This window comes from Solanum verrucosum, unplaced genomic scaffold (genome assembly GCF_900185275.1).
Source record: "Solanum verrucosum unplaced genomic scaffold, falcon-dt-bn FXZP01000062.1, whole genome shotgun sequence".
Taxonomy (NCBI): domain Eukaryota; kingdom Viridiplantae; phylum Streptophyta; class Magnoliopsida; order Solanales; family Solanaceae; genus Solanum; species Solanum verrucosum.
This window is the reverse complement of record NW_026020477.1, coordinates 7,856,665-7,878,397: the sequence shown is the minus strand read 5'-3', so window position 1 is coordinate 7,878,397 and position 21,733 is coordinate 7,856,665. Positions and strand designations below refer to the sequence as shown.

Sequence of the window (21,733 nt, the reverse complement as noted above, 5' to 3'; positions counted from 1 at the left end):
AGCCAAAAACTAGCCGATATTCTAGGCAGAGTACGACTAGATCTAGTACTGCTGCATGAAATGGATTTTAACTTATTGTCTATTTTCTTTGTTTTAATTTGCTTATTTTAATTTAATACAAAAAGAATTTTTAAAGACGAATCGTGTAATGTTAAATTAAAAGCAAAAAACATAAATTTCATTAGTTTAGAAGCCAATTACCCCCCTTCACGTGATTTTTCAATATTACGGATCTTACTAAAATTTTGGACTTCGAATCGCTTCAAATAAATGTATCTCGAATACATGAAATCAAAATTTGATATGATTTATTTGAGATACACTGAATCCAAATAGATTCACATGTAATTTGACTCTCTCGCTAGCCGCGTTTCCTTATCTTGCTCTACTCTCTCCTTATGTATTTCAGTTTCAGAATAAATCTGGTATATATCTAGTATCTTAGATACATGTATCTAATATGATTCACATGTAAGTGAGATACATAGATTATCTCGCTCGCCTCTCTCCCTATTTCAATAAATTTGATAACAAAAATACATGTATCTAGCCTCTAGGTGTATCTAACTTGAAATTGAGTATGAAATTATAATTAGTGAGACAATATGTAATTATTTCAAACTATATAAAAAATTAGTAAATATAATATGAATATTTGTATACTTAGATAGTTTTTCCTTAAATTAAAAATATGTCAAAATCAACCTAACCCATCCACTCGTATAAACCACGTTGCATAGGTGATGGGATCATCTTTCCAACTTCCATCACTTTTCAACTATGGAAGGAACAAATTATTGCATGTACTAGTTAGCACACATATATCATTAATTCACTAATTATTAGTAGTAAAAATTACAATTAGAATTTAAGAAAAAAATTCACTCTCTCATAACAGAAAGTACGCTAATGCCCTTACCGTCTAATTTTTGAGGTGTATATATCTTTTAGACCAACGGAGGAACACGTGTCTAAATCTTAAAGACCTATCCAAATTTTACCTATAATTAAAAGACACACCCAAGAAATTCAAAACCCACCCAAATAACTTGAAACCCACACTAATTATAATCCAAAACACCCCAAAAACTGCCATGGTAATAAACCTTGACAAAGATTAAAGTGTTCAAATTGACTGAGATTTCCGACAAAGTTCAAATCTTCTCAACAATTTAGTCCTCAAAGTGCTCACTTTATTTTTATTTTTTTGGAGCATTTCGATTTTTGAATTTGTCTTCTCATTTAGTGATGGGTTTTTAGATCTGACCTGATGATAGTATGTTGTTGAGATTTTTGATAAAGTTTGGATATTTTCATCAATTTGGTCTTCAAAGTGTTCCATTACTTCTTTAAGCATATTAGGGCTTGTAATTTGTTGATTGAAGTATAGTAAATTCTTACCCTAAATTTAATTTTTTTTCCTTGGAATTTTAAAGTTTATTGATGTTAATTTTGTTTCGATTTGATTCTTTGATATGCTTCAGTGTATTGCTTTTCATTTGAGATGTATGATGTTGCCAAAATGCTCATTAATCTTGTGGTCTTGATCATGTCATATGAAAATTAAAATTTAAGAGTTGCTAAAAAGAGAAACGTTCTCTTTGAAAACGTTTTTTTTTAAGAAAAAAGTCAAACAAATTACTCCCTCCGTCCCTATCTACTGTCCCTATTTACTTGTCAAATATTTCCTGATTTAATTTCCCTTTTTTCTTGTCATTTCTGACAAATCAAGAAAGGACAATTTTTTTCTTCCTATTATATCCTCATTTTATTAACATTGAATTAATGTTTTTGAAAAATATAGTGCGTAAATATATTTAAGCATATCAATTAATAAAGATAAAATAGTAAACTCACTATATCCATCATTATTTTCTTAATAGACATGTCAAGTCAAAATTTGAAAAATATAGTGCATAACTTTTGAACTTCTTTCCCACAACACCATAATCTTTTTCTTTTTGGTAAGGAACTAAAAAAGAGCTATAATGTCAAACTTAAAATTTAATCTATAACCTTAAAGGCTAAAATATACTTTTGAACTCCCTTTACCACTTATACTAGAACTAGTTTAGTGTACGTGCTTCACACTGATATAGGTGAAAATTCCCTTATTTGGTTTCATCTACTGATAGTTACCCCTCCCAAACAGGCTCAAATCTAAGGCTTCCACACGATTTGCATAGCTTTTGAAAAATCATCAACCACTTACACTGAAACCACAATATAATTACAATTGTAACATGTCAACTTAACAAAAAGTAAAAATAAATAAAGAAATAATGGAGGACACTTTTCTCTCCAAATGGTTACATAATCTTCTGCTTTATTATCTAATTCATTGCAAATATTTTTTTGCCTTGCAATCACTAACCCATATGTTATACACACTAATGAAACAGCACTATACATGTGGAAAAATGAGGAGTTTTCAAGTGTAAAACAGGATCAGCTGAAGATAAATGTGCTGATTACAGAGATTGGCACCTGATGCTCCCCAAAGCACAAGAAACTTCAGCTTCTAATCCTGGACAGTGGACACCATCACGCTTACGGCTTACCTATACAGTCTAAAGTCAAACTAAATCACAAAAAGCCCCAAATATGATATATGCAAGCTCAAGAGGTATCTGCACAATATTACACAATTCTTATATTGTTTGTGCTTGAAATAAAATAAAACTATACAGCAACTACTGAAATGACTTATGAAGAAAAAGCTTTTGCATCAATAGATGTGTTTCTTAACTAAAAGATATGCTATGTTAGGCAAAAGGTAATAATACAACAATATGTGACAGCATCCTTAAGATTTCGATACTGAAAGTAGAGGTGAAAAACTCAAGAGTGTTGATGAATTTGCTTCTACAATATTTTATGTTAACCAATGTATCAACTCTGTAATACCTAAACTAGCATGAATGATATTTTTGACACAGAAAGATCAGATTATAAGGATTCATATAACAGCTAAACACTGGTATGTTTGTGATTTATGAGACCAAAGACAATCAGTCTTCAATCACAAAGGACTCATCACAAATCGCTGGTCACCAGAAATGCACTCAATATGTAAAATTATGCAGTAAGAATGCTCATTACATTACACTAGGGCATTTAGGATTGTAAATGAGAAAGTATGGGGTGATTCTAAATAGTAAAGAGACCAATCATCAATAGTCGGCAGTTTCACTGACTCTCTCACAGCACCAAAGAGAATAACTTGACACGTAAAAAGTTATTCATGAATTTCAAGTTAGCAGAGCAGCATACAAAATGGATACTTAGATAAAGCGAGTAAACTATAAGATAGAATAGGCTATTTGTGATGGTTAAATGGATACTTACATCAAAGGAATAAACTTTCCAAAGGCTAGGCTATTTGAGGTAGTTAATGATATATCTTAGAAGATATGGGCATAAAAAGAACTAATGTTGATTGTATGAAGTTCCATTCCACAATTACTTAAGAGTGGTGAAGGGGACTAGAACAAGCAATCAATATATACTTTTTTCTATAAGGAACAGCCGGTGTATACAAAAACTACATATGAACCCTTCACCCCAAAACCCAGTTTGTTACCCAAATTCTCAAAACATCTATTATTCAAATCTAGCTCATTATAACACCTTTTCACCCCAAGAGCACTCTCAGTCTTTCACTAGGTTGTCAAAGTTAGAATTCCCTAGATTTACTAGGAAGGATTTCTAAGCTTGGTGGTATAAGGTGGAACGAGTTTTTTTGATGAAGTTCGCCCTCATCTGAAGGTGGTAGTGGTATCATTACACTTCGATGATAGTGCTCTCCAGTGGCATCAGACCTTCATGAGGAATAGATCACATCTTCCGCCTCCTACTTGGGAGGAGTATATTTTTGCTTTGGTTGATCAGTTTGGGGGTTAATATGATGATACCATAAGTTAACTTGTTTCATGAAACAACTGGGGGAGTGATTAAGTTTCAGGAATCCTTTGATAGAGCCATGACTAGGATTCATATGGATCCTAACCATGCTATCAACATATTCTTAAAGGATTGAAGCCAAAATTTAGTGATGTTGTATGAATTCATAGACCTTATTCTTTTCCAGAATCAATATTCTTTAAGCAATCGATAGACATGAAGAGTTCTCCATCATTTCCTAACTCCAATAATAACAGATCTACTACCTTCCTATGCTCAGGTTAAACCACTGACCACACCAACTATCATTTGTCCCAGCCTACTTAACTTGCCTTGGATGACAAAATCAAGAGATAAGTAATACATAGAGGGTGGCTTTCGAAGGGTTGAAAAAGAAACCATAGCCTTGTTGATGAAGATTGATGAGAGGAAATCACAACTGGATAAGAAGGGGCCTGGTAAGGCACAGTTTCTGCCCCAAAGAGCAGAGGAATTGGGAAAAACAAGTTGGAAAACCTAAAATCCAGCTTGACTGAAGAAGTGGAAGGAAACAGAATCTGAGTTTAACTTTTAAATGAAAGTTAATCTGCTGACTGGAATGTAAGAGGGTTGAACAACCAGAGCAAGAGAGAAATGGTGAAGAGTTTAATGCAAAAACGGAAGGCGCGTGTCTAATGCTTTCAAGAAACAAAGATCAGCAAGGAAGTTGAAGTAATGGCTAACCAATTATGGTCATGCCTATGGATGAAATGTGCTTACCTGGAAGCTGAGGGTAGCTGTGGGGGGGGGGGGGGGGTCTTATGATGTGGGACAATAGAAGCTGGAGTGGCCTCTAGTTGAATCTGGGCAATACTCCATTACTTACGAGTTTGTATCAACTCATAACTTCTATACCTGGTACCTCAATGGAGTGTATCAACTGAGAACCATCTGTGATGGTCCTTGGGTCACCTGACTGTAATACCAACAGAACTATGGAAGAAAGAAGAGGACAAAATCTCTTTTGTTATGTCTGACTTCTCAACGTGGATACAAGAGACGGAATTACATGACCCACATTTACATTGGTGGAATCTTTTCTTGGTTTAGAGGCCTTAATCATCCAAGTGCAGCTACGCTAGATAGATTCATATTCTGTATGGAATGGGAAGAAAAATTCAAAAATATCAAGCAAAAGTTGCTACCTAGAGTGCTCTCTCACTACTGCCCTATCATGTTAGAATGTGGAAACTAGGAGAAGAAAAGGTCAAATTTCAAGTTTGAGAACTGGTGGCTCAAGGTGGAAGGCTTCACTGATCTGATTCAAGCATGGTGGAATGAATTCTTGGTGGAAGGATGCCCAAACTACAGACTAAATGTTAAACTAAGAATGCTCAAGGAAAAACTCAAGGAATGGCGCAATGCAAATTTTGGGAAGCTGGTAAATAAGAAGAATAGTTTACTTGAAGAATTGGCTGAAATTGATGAGTTACAGGGATCAAGAGATTTGACTGAAGATGAAATGAAGGTAAGAGCCACCATAGTAGTGGAGTTGGAAGAGCCGGCAAAAAATGAAGAATCAAAGTAGAGACAGAAATCAATAGTATTATGGAAAGAAAGGAATGCTAAATGTTCTGGGGATATGAGTAACAACATTCAGAAGAATATAATGAATAGCGTTAGCCTTTTGTATTTTAGGTGTAAACAAGATATGATGGGGGATACTGAACTTTTTGTTGATTTCATAGGCAATTTGTAATCTCTCTAGGGGTAGTTTTTATATGCTTTGATGAGATAGTAAGTGGCCTATGCTCATCATTATTTGATGATGAGACTTTTGTGACAGTTACCCTTATCTCAAAAAAAAAAAAAAAAAGAGAAAAGTTTGAGCCCTAGTTATGTTATAAATATGATAAGAAACATCAACCTGAACATGTGTGTAAGGCCAAGGCACATTTATTCTTATTGAAATTGGAAGTGGAGGTTGTATAAGAAGTAGTGGAGGAAGAAGAACAGGTTAATGTGGAATGGATGGCAAAGGCGCATGAAATCTCTATTGATGCTCTTAATGGGACAAGTGGTTATACAACATGGAGGGTTGCTGGTTATTGCCAAAGAAGACCTTTCAACATCTTAATTGATATTGGCTCCACTCAAAAGTCACAACTTCCTTGATAGAGCTTTAGTATCTAGGATGGGCTGGAAGGTGGACCCTTATCAGCTCCTTCATGCAAGCTTGGCAGATGGGAATCCAGTGCCAGTATAAGGAATTTGCTAGGGACTAGAATGATTACTGCAATGCATTGTATGACGTGGTTTTGGGAGTGTAGCAACTATGTGACTTGGACATCTTGCTTGACTTAAAGAAGTTGACTATGTTGTTTGAGCTCACTAAAGGGTGTGGTATCTTAAATGAAGAGAAGAGAAAGGGTAAAGAAGAGAAGAGTGAGCAGGATCAAGGAAAAGAACCAGTAGTGGTATTGCAGGAATATGAGGAGGTATTCATGGAACCAAAAGAATTGCCTCCCTTCATATGGCAATTTGATCATATCACATTGAAGGAAAGGTCCAACCCCATCAATACAAGGCCTGATACAACACAGTTTGTAACACATTTGCACATTTGTTTTTCTATTGGTGTTGGTAGGCAAGAAAGATGCCAGCTAAAGACTGTGAAAATTACAGCACTCCAAATCATATTACTATCAAAGACAAATATCACATACTCATCATACAAGAGTTGTTGGATGAATTGGGATGTTAATATGTGTATTCAAAGATAGACCTCAGATTTGGGTATCATCATATTATAATGACACCATCTGATGTCCACAAAACTTACTTTAGGACACATTATGAATATCTAATCATGCCTTTTGACCTAACTAATGCTCCTTCTATCTTCCAGATCTTAATGAATCGTGTCTTCAAGGAGTAATTGAGGAAATTCATCTTAATCTTTTTTGATGACATATTGATCTTCAGTTAGAACTTGGAGGAGCATGTTAAGCATTTGAGGGTTACTTTCATGCCAAAAGATCTAAGAGTCATTTTGCTACGGCAAGCATTGAGTTAGGTAATTGCATCTTCTTAGCTCAAAGAGGTTTCTACTAACCCTAAAAAAAGTCCAGATAGTTCAGTAACGGCCTATGCCTGCCAACACCAAATAGTTGAGGGGATTCTTAGGATTGGTCAGGTACTACAGAAGGTCCATAGAAGGATATAGACGGATTAACAAACCCCTAATTGATTTGCTGAAGAAAGTGGGTTCAATTGGACTGACAGATCAGCAGCAACATCTTCAAAGAAGGCTTTAACTTCAGCTTCAGTATTGACATTAACTGACTTCTCCTTGGTTTTCACTATGAAGATAGATGCATATGATGTAGATATTGGGACAGTACCGATGCAAAAAGGGCAAGCAATTGCTTATTTAAGCTAGCACATATCTAATCAACAAGAAGTTATGTATGTGTATGACAAAGAACTGCTAGCACTAATAATGGCTATGACAAAGCGGGGTCAGTAATTGGTAGCCAGAAACTTCACTGTCAACGCTGATCAGAAGGGTCTAAAATTCATATTAGAACTGAAATTGCACAAATGAAGCACAACTTAAATGGGTGAGTAAGTTGATGCAATTTTTTTTTTTTTTGAGAAAGTAGTAAGTTGATGCAATATGATTTTGAGATTTGAGTATAAGAAGGGGAAGGAGAACAAAGCAAATGCCTTCTTTACATTGTCCACAATGAGGACAAATCTAATGCAGGCCATAATGGATAGCTGAAATTGAAATATAAAACTGGTCAAGTAATTCATAAGTTGGATGTCCTCAAGGAGGATATCAAAGGTTATGCCCTTGTCAGCAAGCAGGGAAAATGGAAATTTGGTAGTAGAGTCTACCTTATCTTTAAGGATGGAAATGTTGAAGTTGTGCATGACTCTGTAGTTGGTGGTCAATTTGGGATTCATCACACCTACAGGCAAGTGGTTGCTTTTTAACTGGAAAGGTCTCAAAGATGATGCGGTTAACTATGTGGAGAAGTGTGATGTGTTTCAGAAAAGTAAATATGATCATTCTGCCTATCAGGGGTTATTCCATTACTAGCTTGGAATAGCATTAGTAACAATTTCATTGAAGTGTTGCCTAAGTCAGAAGGAAAGTTAAATGGGTAGAGGTCGATAGATAAACTAATTATGCATACTTCCTAGCACTGTCACACCCTTATTCTGCTTGTTGTGGATATTCTCAGGCTATTCATTAAGCATATCTTCAAACTTCATGCGATGCATGAGCATATTGTAAGTGATAGGAATCTAATTCTCACTTGTAAACTATGGCAAGAAATATTTACCATACAACGAGTAACCCTGAAAAACATCCATTGCATATAACCCTCGATCAGGTGTGCGGAGACCTACTTAAAATATTAGTGCACTGATTCACCTTCAAATTGGACACTCTATTTGAGTTTGCAGAATGATGGTATGCTACCACCTTCCATACTTCCATCCAAACCACTCCTTAAGAAGATTTGTATGGACAACCCCCTCCCCCGCATTTACCTTATGTTCAAGGTGACTGGGGTGAGTGAAGTAGACAAAAGTTTTAACTTTCAATTGCCATGGAATTCAAATTGCAGTTGCTTAAGTTTCAATGCTTCATCTATCCAGATCTCAGCACAAAATGGTAGACCATGCCAACTAGATAAGATCAGATAAGCAGTTTTCAAGGTGGGAGATCCGGTCTATCTTAATATCTAACCATACAGAAAACTGATTTTGTCTAGCAAGCATTTCTCTAAAATTTCTTCCAAATACCATGACCCCTATCAAATTATTCAGAAGATGGGAAATGCTGCTTATAAGCTTTCCTTACCAAAACAGTTACTATTACATCCTACCTTCTGTGTTTTTAATCAAACCCTACTATGAAATCCTAAATAAGATGGTACATTCTCCAATATCAGATTTATCCCGTCCTTACTGTCCTCAGTTTCGAGTTTTCTTGTTCAAGTTTAATTCAGTTATCTTGTTCAACTTAATTCAGTTTTCTTGTTCAACTTAATTCAGTTTTCTTGTTCAAGTTACATCATATCCTTTTACGCAAAGCACACAAAAGAGAATATTAACAATTAAAGCATTTTGTGGTAAAACAACTTAATAACAAGTGAGATTTTAATAGCTCAGTTGATTGACTACATGAACTTTCACCTCACTCAGTTAGCTAAAATAAGTTGTAAAGGTGCAGAATCTCAGACTAGAAAAGGTTTTACCACTGGGAAGCAGAAGATTGTGAGTCCATGTTGTTGTAAATTTGAGTGAACCGACCCCGATTTTCAGGTTTCGGCTTGACGGTTTTCTTCCGCAAACCAAAGATTTCTTGTACCAAAGGAACATGAACCAGCACTAATTTCCAAGCTAAAAACCAACCTGCACAAATCTCAGATCAAGTTCTTATTCTTATAGATAACCCAAATTGCAGATTCTTACCATGAAAATACAGACCTAATATAAGTAAGGAGAAGACGAAGACGATAGCAAGAAGGGGACGAAAGAGGAATAAACTGAGAAATTCCAACGATGATACGGAGGCATTCAGCTCATAGGAAGACGACTCCATGATTCGACTGAGGATGGAATTTTGTGGAATAATATGAGTTGATGTAGGAAGTAAAGTAGGCTTGACTAATTATTTTTGTAAATAAAATATGGCTTCATTTTAAAAAAAAATTTGCAAAATTTAAAAATTATGTCCAAGTTTTAAGTTTTATAAATTTAATTAAAATTATAAATTTGAAGTTGAAATTCTACCTTTGAAGTGAATTTTGGGATTTGATATTAGAATTTTAAGTTGAAGTTCAAGTTTTATTTAAAAATAAATAAACTAATACAGATCTAAAATTAAAATTTGAAATTGTATGTCTAAACGACTCCTTCATAACTCTTTATTTGGAGCGGGACAGATCTAATTTGGGAAAAGTGTTAAAAATGTCCTTAACGTATCCTAAATGGTTCAAAAATGTTCTCCTTCCACCTTTCGATTTAACAATGCCCTCAATGTTTTTGTTAATGTTTAAAATTGCCCTTTATTAACAGTCTAGTGACATGACCATGAATTTTCTTTATCCATTCCATAATATATGACCCACCTAGTCTAGAAATTCATTTCAAAAGATCTGACCCGATCTGTGATCTGCTCATCCTTTTTGAATTTTTTGTTCTCATTAGTTCTAACTCTCTTCTTTCTTTCTACCTCCTTCAATTCATCTTCTTTCTCCATTTCTCTAGTTAATTTGAGAAGAAGAAAAAAAAGGAAGAACTACAATGTTTGGACAATTCTCTAGATCAAGATTTGTCTAGTTGATGCTTTTGCAGATGGTTGGACAATCAATGACTGAACTACAAACTTACGACATGGATTTCGATAAATATCAGATGAAGATTTTGCAGATTTTCTAATTCTGTTGTAAGCAAGTTTTGAATTCAATTCGTTTGGTATATATTAAAGAAGTTACCTTGAAACTTAAGCCGTTTAGAATTCAAATTTCTCATAGAAGCTCAAAACAAAAAATAAACACAAAGCAGTGAATGATTAGATTTTTAATAGACCGTAAATTCTCCTTCTTAATTCGGATTTGGGACCGGCTATGTTATAGTATCATTCAAACACAGTTAAAGGTAATAACCTATCACTCATGCAGATAATTTGACTTGTCTTTGAAATACTGGTAATGAACTTGGAGAATAAATTTTTGGGATGAAAATTTTGTGAAAATCAAACAATGAACTATGATCTATTAATAAGAAAAGACCCCGTAGAACTGCAAAAGTTGAATACTGATACAAATCAACTTATATTGATGAGGATAAAAGAAAGTTGGAAGATATGTTAGTTAATATGAAAAAGGGTATTTGCGTTGGTTTGAGTTTTGTAGAATAGATGGGTCGAGTCGGGTCGTTGGGTTGGATTTAAAATTTAGATGGACCAATAAGACGAAGTAATTTGTCTAATTAAATGACTCATCATCTGCCATGTCACTGGGTTGTTAATAAAGGACAATTTTTAACATTAAAATTTTGTTTAGGGCATTTTTAAATTGAAAGGTGGAATAAGGGCATTTTTGAACCATTTGAAATACGTTAAGGACATTTTAAAATCTTTTTCCATCTAATTTTATAGTTGTATTGACAAAGATGTGAAGGGTGTAGGGATTGGACATGCGACAATAAAATAAGGACTTGTTTCAATATTCACCCACTTATCGATCAAAATTTTGAAAAAAAAATGAAAGTTATCATTTGGTGTCATTAACAGAGCACATATGTTGTGCACGTTACCACACTACCTTTAAATTAGGATTTCAGCTTATTTACAGTTTATTTAGGAGTCAAGTAGGATTGCTCACGTAACTTAATATGCTCCTATTTTCTAGGAATTAGCTTTGCACAATCTGTTTTGTTTGATGTGTATATAAACTCCATTGGAGTTTCATTAATGAATATACTACTTTCAATCTACTTCTCTAAACTTATATGGTATCAACGCCGAAATACTCTAACGAGTCGCCGATCAAAAATACAATTTTCTGCACTAATGGCCCCTTCCACCCGAGTTATCAATGCTGATACTGCCCCTGTTCTCAAACACTTGGTTCAGTTTAACCCATCATCTCAGTTGCCCATTAAGTTGTGTGGCAGCCATAACTTCACCATTTGGAAGGCTCAAATTGCCATGCTACTCCATGGCCATGACCTCTATGGTCAACTTGACGGGACCAAATTGTCCCCTCCCGAAACAGTTATCACTGACGGCTTTGTGACAGCCAACCCCGAGTACAAGGATTGGTTTCGTTAAGACAAACTCATCCAAAATGCTCTCATGGCCTCTGTTGATGCCACTATCGCTTCCATTGTAACTTCTGCGGCCAATTCTAAAGCTGCGTGGGATCAACTTCACACCTCATTTGCGAACAAATCGCAAACCCGCATCTTCAGCCTCCGTCACCATCTAAGTCGGGTAAGCAAAGACACCAAATCGATTGCTGAATATATGCGAGAGATTCTCTCTCTCTGATGAACTCACCACAACAGGTTCACCTGTCAATAATGAAGAACTTGTAGTGAAAATATTGAGCGGACTTGGTCCTGAATTTCGTGAGATCTCCGCTGCCATCCGGGCATGTGACTCACTCATTAGCTACGCTGAACTTTTCGATAAACTTCTTGATCATGAATTGTTCCTCAAACATGAAGACCTCAAGAGGACCACTACCCAGGTCACATCATCTGTTGCTCAGCGTGTCACAAAACTTCATCGGCCCAACGCAATAACCATTGCCGCCAACCCACCAATAACAATGGGCGCCCCCCAAACAGACAACATAATCAGAGCGCCACTTTCCAACATCCAAACGATTACTCTCAAGGGCGTAACTTTCCACACCAATCCCCACGGATTCGTTGTCAACTCTGTGACAAATTTGGCCATACAACAAATGTTTGCCGCTCCCAGTCCCATAACCACTTTGAAGCAAAGGAAAATTTTGTTGCGCACACGACGCCAAATGGCCCATGGATTGTCGATTCGGGTGCATCTCACCATATTGCAGCCGACACCAACTACCTCCACAATGTACAGGACTTCAAAGGGGCCGAGGAAGTGACCTTGGGTAATGGTAATGTGATTCCAATCACGCAAACTGGTAATACTCATTTAAATGCATCACATACTACCTTCAAACTCTCTAATATTTTGTGTGCTCCTGCCATCAAACGCAAGCTTATTTCGGTTAATCAGTTTTGCAAAGACAATCTAACCTCAATTGAGTTTTTTCCTTTTACCTTTCTTGTAAAGGATCTGACTACGGGAACTCCTCTTCTGTGCGGCTCGAGTAAAGCTGGACTATATGAATGGCCGTCCTGTCTCGACCAAACATCAACGTCGCTGCTACTGGACCTTCCTTACATTTGTGGTATCGCAGATTGGGCCACCCCATTCTCGCATTTTATTTTCCGTTTTAAATAATTCTCGTCTTTCATATTCTTCCAACGACAAGATCACTACTTGTAATTCTTGTTGTTGCAATAAAGTACACAGATTTCCCTTTTATTCCACCACTTTGTCCAGTAATTGTCCATTAGAAATTATCTACAGTGATCTGTGGGGACCCTCCCCGATTCTCTCTATTGACAAAAAAAGATATTATTGTTTATTTGTTGATCAGCACACCAAATACATTTGGTTGTACACAATGAAAAACAAACATGAAGTTCAGAAATTTTTTCAAAGTTTACATCCCGTGCTTGAAAAACACTTTGGTCACAAAATACTCACACTTTACACTGATGGAGGAGGAGAATATCAAGTCTTAGAACCATACCTTAAGTCCAATGGCATACAACACCTTGTCTCTCCCCCTTATACTCCTCAAAGGGTGGCATTGGCTGAACGATGTCATCGACACCTTGTCGAGACAGCCAAAATGTTGCGTCATCAAGCAAGTCTACCTTCAAACTTTTGGACATTTGCCTGCCATCATGCCACATTTCTCATAAATCGATTCCCAACCTCCACTCTTAATCACAAGTCTCCTTTTGAAATTCTTTTCAATAAACTGCCAAATTATGAATCCCTTCGTATATTTGGCTGTTTATGCTATCCATGGCTACAACCATATGCCCAAAACAAATTAGAGTCGTATTCCAGACCTTGTGTCTATCTCAGTTTTTCTGTCACTCATCATTGCCATTAGTGTTTTGACCCCAAAAGCTCCAAAGTTTTCCTCTCACGGGATATAAAATTTGTAGAAGATATTTTTCCATTTGATAATATATTTTCTACCTTAAAACAGAACTTTTCATATTTGACTTGGGAACATACTTCCAATTTTACTAATATTGATGTGGACAATACTTCAAATCCTACTCATCTCCAGCTATTACCCCACTATTCCGTTGATGCGAGACACACACCACGATTTATGCTCACTTCGTACCGCACAAAGGACCACCCCACAGTCGAATCACTTCATCACTGACACACCAGGTAATCTTCCAACTACTTCTCATGATATACCTCAGCAATCCTTTGTTGTTAATAGCCTGCCACCTCACTTCATATTTCAAAGCCCGCCCCCTGCTCACTCTACTCGTCCTCTCCCCTTACATTGCCGACCACCCATTACTTATAACACCCCAGAGAATTTTCGAACTAAGACTCGAGCCATCCTTCATGTGGAGTGGGATTTTACCGAGGAATAAAAAAATTTCTTGAGTGTTAAGTTAAGGTCCCTAGGTGTAGCACATTGAGTTCCAAGAAGAGTTGAATTGGAAATAGTCATTTTGGAAAGAATCTGGAAAATTTGGCTATGGAAAAAAGGTGAGTTTTTGGTCAACTTTGAACAGTCGTATCTCCTAGCTCAAAATGATTTAGGCGAATTTCCAGTTATGTCTGGAAAGCCCTTGGAATGATCTTTCCAACGCCGCCGAGTTTTCTTGATTCCGAGTTCGTATGAGTGACTTATGCCCTTTGGAAGTTGGGTTGTTGGCACAGTCGCACAGTGCAGTTTGTTTAGTCCGAAAATTTTAAGGGTATTTTGGTCTTTTCCCTAATCTTTTCTTTGGGTTATATTGAGGTGTTAGACTGATGTTTGGATCATTTTTGTCCCATTTTAAAGAGTGAGAGTAAGAGTGAGAGTTAGGGCTTGGAAGATAAGAGAGAAAGAAGAGGAAAAGAAGAGGAGAAAGAGAAGAAGAAGCTAAGGATCGTCGTGGATTTTTGTCGGGGGTGATCCCTAATCAGGTATGTGAGTCTTTAGTGTGGGTTTATCCTTTCCCCCCACATACCAAGCTCGTTTTTATGATTTGAGAAGAGATTGGATTTGTTGTTGAAGTTGTTAGTTGTTGTTGATGTTGTTAGTTGTGTTGTTGAAGTTATTGTTGGTTGTGGGACAGGATTGGGCTGTGTATTTGAGTTGTGACCTATTGTATATTGAGGGATTTTATGATCCTTAGTGTTGGTTGGTTCATACCCCCACACACCAACTCGTTTTTAATTCCAAGAGAAGATTTATTGGTTGTTGAAGTTGTAGTGGTGTTGTGTTGAAGTTCTTGCTGATTTAGTACAGATTTCTGGCTGTGATTTTTGAGTTGAATCTATTGTATAATAAGGGTCTTTATGATTCTAAGTGTTGCTGCTGAAACCTTGAGGTTGAGAGGGTTTAGAATTGGAAAGAAACAAGGGGAAAAAGTCGGATTTTTGGGGAAAAAGGGGCTGGGCTGTTGCACCTCTCCTAGTGCCAAGGACACCAATCCTTCCCTTTCATTCACCATTTCTTTTTTTATACATGTTCCTAGGTATTATACCTATGTTTCCTAGTTGTTTCCAACACTCCAAGGTACTTCCAAAAGTCAAGTAAAACTACAAGTCAAGTGAAGTTAGTTTCCAAGTCAAGTGAAGTTAGTTTCAAAGTCAAGTGAAGTTAGTTTCCAAATCAAGTGAAGTTAGTTTCCAAGTCAAGTGAAGTTAGTTTCAAAGTCAAATGAAGTTAGTTTCCAAGTCAAGTGAAGTTAGTTTCAAAGTCAAATGAAGTTAGTTTCCAAGTCAAGTGAAGTTAGTTTCAAAGTCAAGTGAAGTTAGTTTCCAAGTCAAGTGAAGTCAAGCTTAGAAGTAAGTAAGTCAAAACAAGTCTTTAAGGTTTTCCAAGAGTCTTCATTGATCGTTTTAACTTCATTTTAAGGCTCAAGTTAAGTAAAGAATGAAGAGTTCCAAGTTAAGAGTTTCAAGTTGAGTAAAGAGTTTCAAGTTGAGTCAAAGTATCGAGTTTCAAGTAAAGTAAAGAGTAAAGAGTTGAGTTCATTTCTCCAAGTTATTAGGGAACTATGTATTCCCAAAGAAGTTTTAAAGAAATGTTTTTACATTTAAACAAGGTTGGAAACTGAGATTTCCAAAAGAGCCTTCGGGCTAGTTTTTGAGTAATTATCTCATATCAGCAGGAATAAATATGTTTTAAAAACATAAGAGCCAGTACATTTTTGGGAGTAGTATCGAGCACCGAATTGGGGGAGCGTTCAAAGAACCCACAGCCCCCATAGAACCATGTTAGCCACCATGGGTAGAAAAGGATCATACTTTTTAGATGAATCCTTTTCAGATTAGACTAGTGGATCCATTAGGCAGTTCAGGTCTTATACCTTTGGCCGGGTATAAGATGCTCTGGCAGCGTGAGGTCGATCGCTGTATCATCACTATAGCTCTTATGTGATGGTTGTCGGTTAGAGAAACTCCCACAGCAGTTATTGTATTTTCATACACAGAAATTATTGTATTTTATATACATCAGTTCAATTGTATTTCTATATACATCTCAGGCTTATTGTATCCTTGTATACACTCAGAGTTTATAGCATGTTTTAAACAGTCTTTCTTTATATCGCACTTGTTTTAAATTGCCTTATATTGAAAGAAGTCAGTCAGGTTGAGTTCAGTTATTCAAGAGTCGAGTATCCTTGAGTTAAGTATCTTTGAGTTAAGTATATATCTTGAGTTAAGTATATATCCTTGAGTTGAGTATCTATCTTTGAGTTGAGTATCTATCTTTGAGTTGAGTATCTGTCTCTGAGTCCAGTATCTATCTTCTGAGTTGAGTAAGTTTGAGTAGTTTTGGGTATTCCTTGAGTTGAGAAAGTTTGAAAAGAGGTAAGTTATTCAATTTATTCCAGTTTTTCTTCTAGCCTATGTTGTTTAGTTTTCTAGCTTACATACTCGTACATTCCACGTACTGAGCCATTTGGCCTGCATCTTTTTATGATGCAGACACAGGTATTCAGGATCATCAACAGGAGATTCGTTGATACATCCGGGAGTTCCAGTTAGCTATGACAAGCCTCTTTGCTTCCGGAGGATTTCATTTACCTTTCAGTTGTATCAGTTGTTAGGAGGTCGTGGGTCTTGTCCCGGCTTCCATCTTTATCAGTTAGAGGCTTCATAGATAGACAATAGAGTTTCAGAAGTCTCTTCATTTATTTTGTTAAATGTTTTGAAGACTAAAGTTGCCTTTTATGGCGAGTTGTATATATATTCTATTATACAGAGTTTTCTTTTGAGTTAAAGATTTATAAAGTTGAGTTTATAAACTCTTATTCAGTTTTAAGCTCTTGTATGCTTAAGTTAGTATTCCGCTTGGAGTCAGCCAGGATGAGGGTTCGCTTGGGGACCAGAAATGGTCTTCGAGTGCCGGCCACGTCCAGGGTGTAGGCTCGGGGCGTGACAAACTTGGTATCAGAGCACAGAGTTCAAGTGTCCTAGGGTGTCTATGAAGCCGTGTCAGTAAGATCTTGTTTATGGTTGTGAGGGCCCCACTTCTATAAATGAGGGACTACAGACATTTAAGAAAAGTCTCCCTTTTTTTTCACACTCTTAATCGTGCAATAGAGCTAAGTCATGGAGATCTAATCTAACTCGTGCGTTCTTAGAATCTTTCAACTACCCATTATACTGGAGGTGGTTGAAAAGCAGAGTCAGTTTTTTTGTCGATGAGTTGTTCTTAGCAAGAGTCTTGAGAAAGTCATGAGGATTCAGAGGGGCTTAAGAGAAGCCCAAGAGTAAGTTAAGTGTTCAGTTTCAGAGTAATGCCTTCATATGAATCGTGCATTTGAGATAAAAGTGAGTTGTACTTTCTTCTCTAAGTATTGTTTCAGCTGAGATCCTTACGAGGAGGTATGTTTAGAGCTTGGGTATGATTTTCACCCGAAAGAGTAGCATGAGTTACGAGATCATGAGCAGTAGTAGAGAAAGAGCCTAGAGTTAGAGAGAAAAATATACAGAAGTTTAGTAATTTAAGTAAGGGAGATAGTGATGAGGCAAGCTATGTTATTGTAGTCATGCACCCAGTAAGTTATGAATGAGGAGTTGTCCCTTATGGGTAGACTAAGAAGTGATGAGTTGTGAAGATTACATCATAAGAGGAAGAGTGTGTTGTAGCTAGATAGGAGTTAGTGATGAAGTGTTATTGTGTAGAAAATGACCAAGTGCGAGTGTTGAAAAAAGAAAGCAGAGTATTCATGAGGTGTTAGATCTACGCTAGGCTTATGATTTTGAGGGAGGTCCCATAACATTCAAGTGGTATAGAATTATTGGGCATTGATGTATAGTGAATGAGTAAATAGTACTCAAGTTGTGAAGACTAAAGTTGCCTTTTATGGCGAGTTGTATATATATTCTATTATACAGAGTTTTCTTTTGAGTTAAAGATTTATAAAGTTGAGTTTATAAACTCTTATTCAGTTTTAAGCTCTTGTATGCTTAAGTTAGTATTCCGCTTGGAGTCAGCTAGGATGAGGGTTCGCTTGGGGACCAGAAATGGTCTTCGAGTGCCGGCCACGTCCAGGGTGTAGGCTCGGGGCGTGACATTACTCATGTTTATCGGCATCGCCCAACCTCATCACCCAATATACCGACACAAGCACCCATAGTTTAGGTTCCCCAAATAGAGCAAAATCGTGTAGTAACAAGGTCGCAAAACAACATCATCAAGCGACGCAAAATTCTTGACTATACTGTCCAAATAACCCTGCATGTACCTCCTACTCCTATAACCTACAAACAAGCACACACATTTTCATATTGGAGAGATGCTATGCAAGTTGAGTTTGATGCGTTGATGAAGAACCAGACTTGGGAGTTGGTTCCACCCGATCACACCCGCAATGTTGTTCCATGTAAGTGGTTGTTCCGAATTAAGACTAAGGCTGATGGATCTGTTGACAGGTACAAAGCGCGTTTGGTTGCCAAAAGGTTCACTCAAAGGTCTAGGGTTGATTTTCATAAGACATGCAGTCCAGTGGTCAAACCCACCACGATTCGTACCGTGCTCACCTTTGCTGTACAACGAAATTGGGCCTTACATCAACTTGATGTCAATAATGCTTTTCTTCAGGGGAAGCTTCACGAAAATGTATATATGTCTCAACCCCCTGGCTATGAAGATTCGGCACATTCTGACTAAGTTTGCCATCTCAAAAAGGCAATCTACGGACTGCGCCAAGCTCCTAAAGTTTGGTATGATGCACTCACCAATTCTTTGGTCAAAATGGGATTCCACATGTCTAAGTCTGATAATTCTCTGTTCGTTCTTCATAATATAGGAGTAACTATTTATGTTCTAATTTATGTGGACGATATCATTCTTACTGGCAGCAATGAAGTACTCCTTCAGCAAGTAGTTACCTCTCTTTCAAAAACATTTTCTCTCAAGTATCTTGGTTTACTGCACTATTTCTTAGGCATTGAGGTACATAGGGATGATGATGGCCTGTTTCTTAGTCAATCTAAATATATACAAGAGGTGCTACATGACACTAAGATGCAAGATTGCAAAGGCATCCACTTACCAATGAGTACATCGGCACCACTATTGGTAGATGACGGAGCTCCCAAAACTGATGGCACAGAGTATAGAAGTGTACTTGGAAAGCTCCAGTACCTTTCACTTACCCGACCTGACATCATCTATGCAGTAAACAAGCTTACTCAGTTCAATACCTTTCCCTCTGTGGCTCACTGGCAAGCAGTTAAACGGCTACTTCGGTATCTTAAAGAAACATTCCTTTCAATTCTTTCAACCGATTTGGCAACTTTCAGCTATACAAAGTTAGGTGATTTACTGGGTCGGCATTCATCTTGATTTCGGCCTTTATTTTCTTCCTTTGAAATGATTGACCTGACCGGCTTGAAACTTGATTTGATTATCTAAGGAATCCCAGTATGGTGTCCATATTTCCCCACAACAGTCCACCAATCTTTCTGCTTATGCTGATGCGGATTGGGCAGGTGATATTAATGATCGCCGCTCAATATCAGGTTACATTATCTTTCTCGGCATAACACCAATTTCTTGGTGCTCTCGTAAGCAACCGACTGTCTCTCGCTGCTCCACTGAAGCAGAATATAGGGCAGTTGCTTCTGCGTTGTCTGAAACAAACTAGATCACTCACTTGCTCAAGGATCTACATGTGCCGCTCTCTGTTGTTCCCACAATACTTTGCGATAACCTTGGGGTCACATGCATAGTTGAAAACCCACTTCATTAAACAAAAATGAAGCACCTCGAGGTTGATTTTCACTTTGTTCGCAACCAAGTTTGCAATGGCCTAGTTAAAGTCTCACACGTTCACTCCGCTGATCAAATTGCAGATCCACTCACCAAACTATTGTCTAAAACAGCCTTCCAGCGCATGCTTCCCAAGTTACGTGTTGTCTCTTCACACATACCTTGAGGGGGGCGTAACAGAGCACGTATGTTGTGCACGTTACCACACTACCTTTAAATTAGGATTTCAGTTTATTTACAGTTTATTTAGGAGTCAAGTAGGATTGCTCATGTAACTTAATATGCTCCTATTTCCTAGGAGTTAGCTTTGCACAATCTGTTTTGTTTGTTGTGTATATAAACTCCATTGGAGTCTCATTAATAAATATACTACTTTCAATCTACTTCTCTGAACTTATATTTTTTTACTTCCAAGCCTCAATTCACCAAAGTGTTGCGTCTGAAAATATCATAGATAAATAAGTATACACAACAACAATAATTCAAAATTCAAGGGACCATGATTTATCTTTTCAAAGAATTTGTGATCTTCACTCCAACAACGATTAATAGTAGCTAGAATTAGAGAAGTTTGTTAGTTAGATCAAACCTATATCTACCCCATTATTCTAGAATTGTAACTCATTTAAATTTTCATCGAAATACAATATTATTCTCTATTGTTCACTGCAACCATTTGATTATACAAGCATTTGTTCATTATTCAAGCAATTTATCGTATTGTTCCAAGAGATTGAATAAGAATCCTCTTTCTTTTCCTATTCATTTCCTCGATTTTTATTATATGTCTCGCCTAACTTCTTAATTATCATTCATTGCTTCGAACCTTAAATCAAAGATTTATAGAGAATTAAATTAGTTTCGTTGTTATAGATCTCTTTCAAATAAATTTAACTATTTTTTTTAATAATGAATTTTAGACTAATCAATTGGCACGCACCGTAAGGCCTTAACATAATAATTATTTCAATACTAAGAGGTGAGGTTTGACTTTTGGCCATAAGGTCCTAGTGGACGAGAGTTTCTGAATTTGTACCTAGTATTTGTAAGTTAGTGTAGTAAGCGAGCAATCATATTAATATTCGGGTTTAGTCATAAACCTTAAGCTTGAATTTGAGATGAGTGTCTTGACCAAAGAAATGGCAACATGAGAGTGATGATGCTAGTCTTGAGATTTGATCTAGTAGACTTGACATAGAGTAAGTGAGGAATTAAGGTGATTAGTCGCAATAAATATGAGTGGTACAAGTGAGAGACCCTAACCTTTAGATAAGGGCAATGAAGTGTGATTAAGTCACCAGAGTAACAAAAGCGTTAAGAGGTGTACCGAGAGTGTATGTAACCAGAAGAAGTTAAAGGAAACACCTTTGAAAGAGGACTTAGCACCGCTTATAGAGAGTTTGGTAGGCATGAGATAAATTTCTCCCAAGTGTTAGATTAAAAGAAGAGGTAAACAAGTTAAATATGTGGAATAGGTCCATAGCTTTCAAGTGTTAGCTTTAGACCTAAGGGGGAGATGTCAAGATGAGAAATGGAGTCAAGTGTTTTAGATTAAGATGGTAATGAATTCAAAGAGTTTGCGAGATATCTTTTCAGAGGCCATTTTAGAAATGGAGTGGTGTTAAAAAGAGGAGGTTGATGTTCTTATCGTGTTGTGATGGTGGGATAGTTCCATTTAAGTTTTTTTTTTTTTAACACTGAGGAAGAAAAGGATGAGGTTTTACTATGAGAAATATTCA

The 21,733-nt window shown here is 36.7% G+C and overlaps 3 protein-coding genes across 4 annotated transcripts in view; 1 reads left to right on the top strand and 2 right to left on the bottom strand.

Annotated features, from left to right (window-relative positions):
* LOC125809192 (uncharacterized) overlaps positions 1–21,733 on the bottom strand; it is a 511,850-nt gene that overhangs the window by 140,664 nt on the left and 349,453 nt on the right. The gene's annotated exons all lie outside the window — the stretch shown is intronic.
* Positions 9,155–9,532, bottom strand: LOC125809442 (uncharacterized). The gene is made up of 2 exons (XM_049489077.1): positions 9,391–9,532; positions 9,155–9,315 (listed from the first exon to the last, which is right to left on the bottom strand). Exons 1-2 carry the CDS (start codon positions 9,503–9,505, stop codon positions 9,155–9,157), a joined length of 276 nt encoding a protein of 91 aa, XP_049345034.1. The 5' UTR covers positions 9,506–9,532.
* LOC125809441 (uncharacterized mitochondrial protein AtMg00810-like) lies at positions 18,975–19,869 on the top strand. Its single transcript, XM_049489076.1, has 2 exons — positions 18,975–19,514; positions 19,639–19,869. The coding sequence occupies exons 1-2, from the start codon at positions 18,975–18,977 to the stop codon at positions 19,867–19,869; spliced, it is 771 nt and encodes a 256-aa protein (XP_049345033.1).

Excerpts from the sequence above, each read along its gene's own strand:
- LOC125809442 (XM_049489077.1), bottom strand. The coding sequence starts at position 9,505 with ATGGAGTCGTCTTCCTATGAGCTGAATGCCTCCGTATCATCGTTGGAA. Across the intron at positions 9,316-9,390 it reads CTTCTCCTTACTTATATTAG|GTTGGTTTTTAGCTTGGAAA; the intron begins GTCTGTATTTTC and ends AGATTTGTGCAG.
- LOC125809441 (XM_049489076.1), top strand. The coding sequence starts at position 18,975 with ATGGGATTCCACATGTCTAAGTCTGATAATTCTCTGTTCGTTCTTCAT. Across the intron at positions 19,515-19,638 it reads CAATTCTTTCAACCGATTTG|GAATCCCAGTATGGTGTCCA; the intron begins GCAACTTTCAGC and ends TGATTATCTAAG.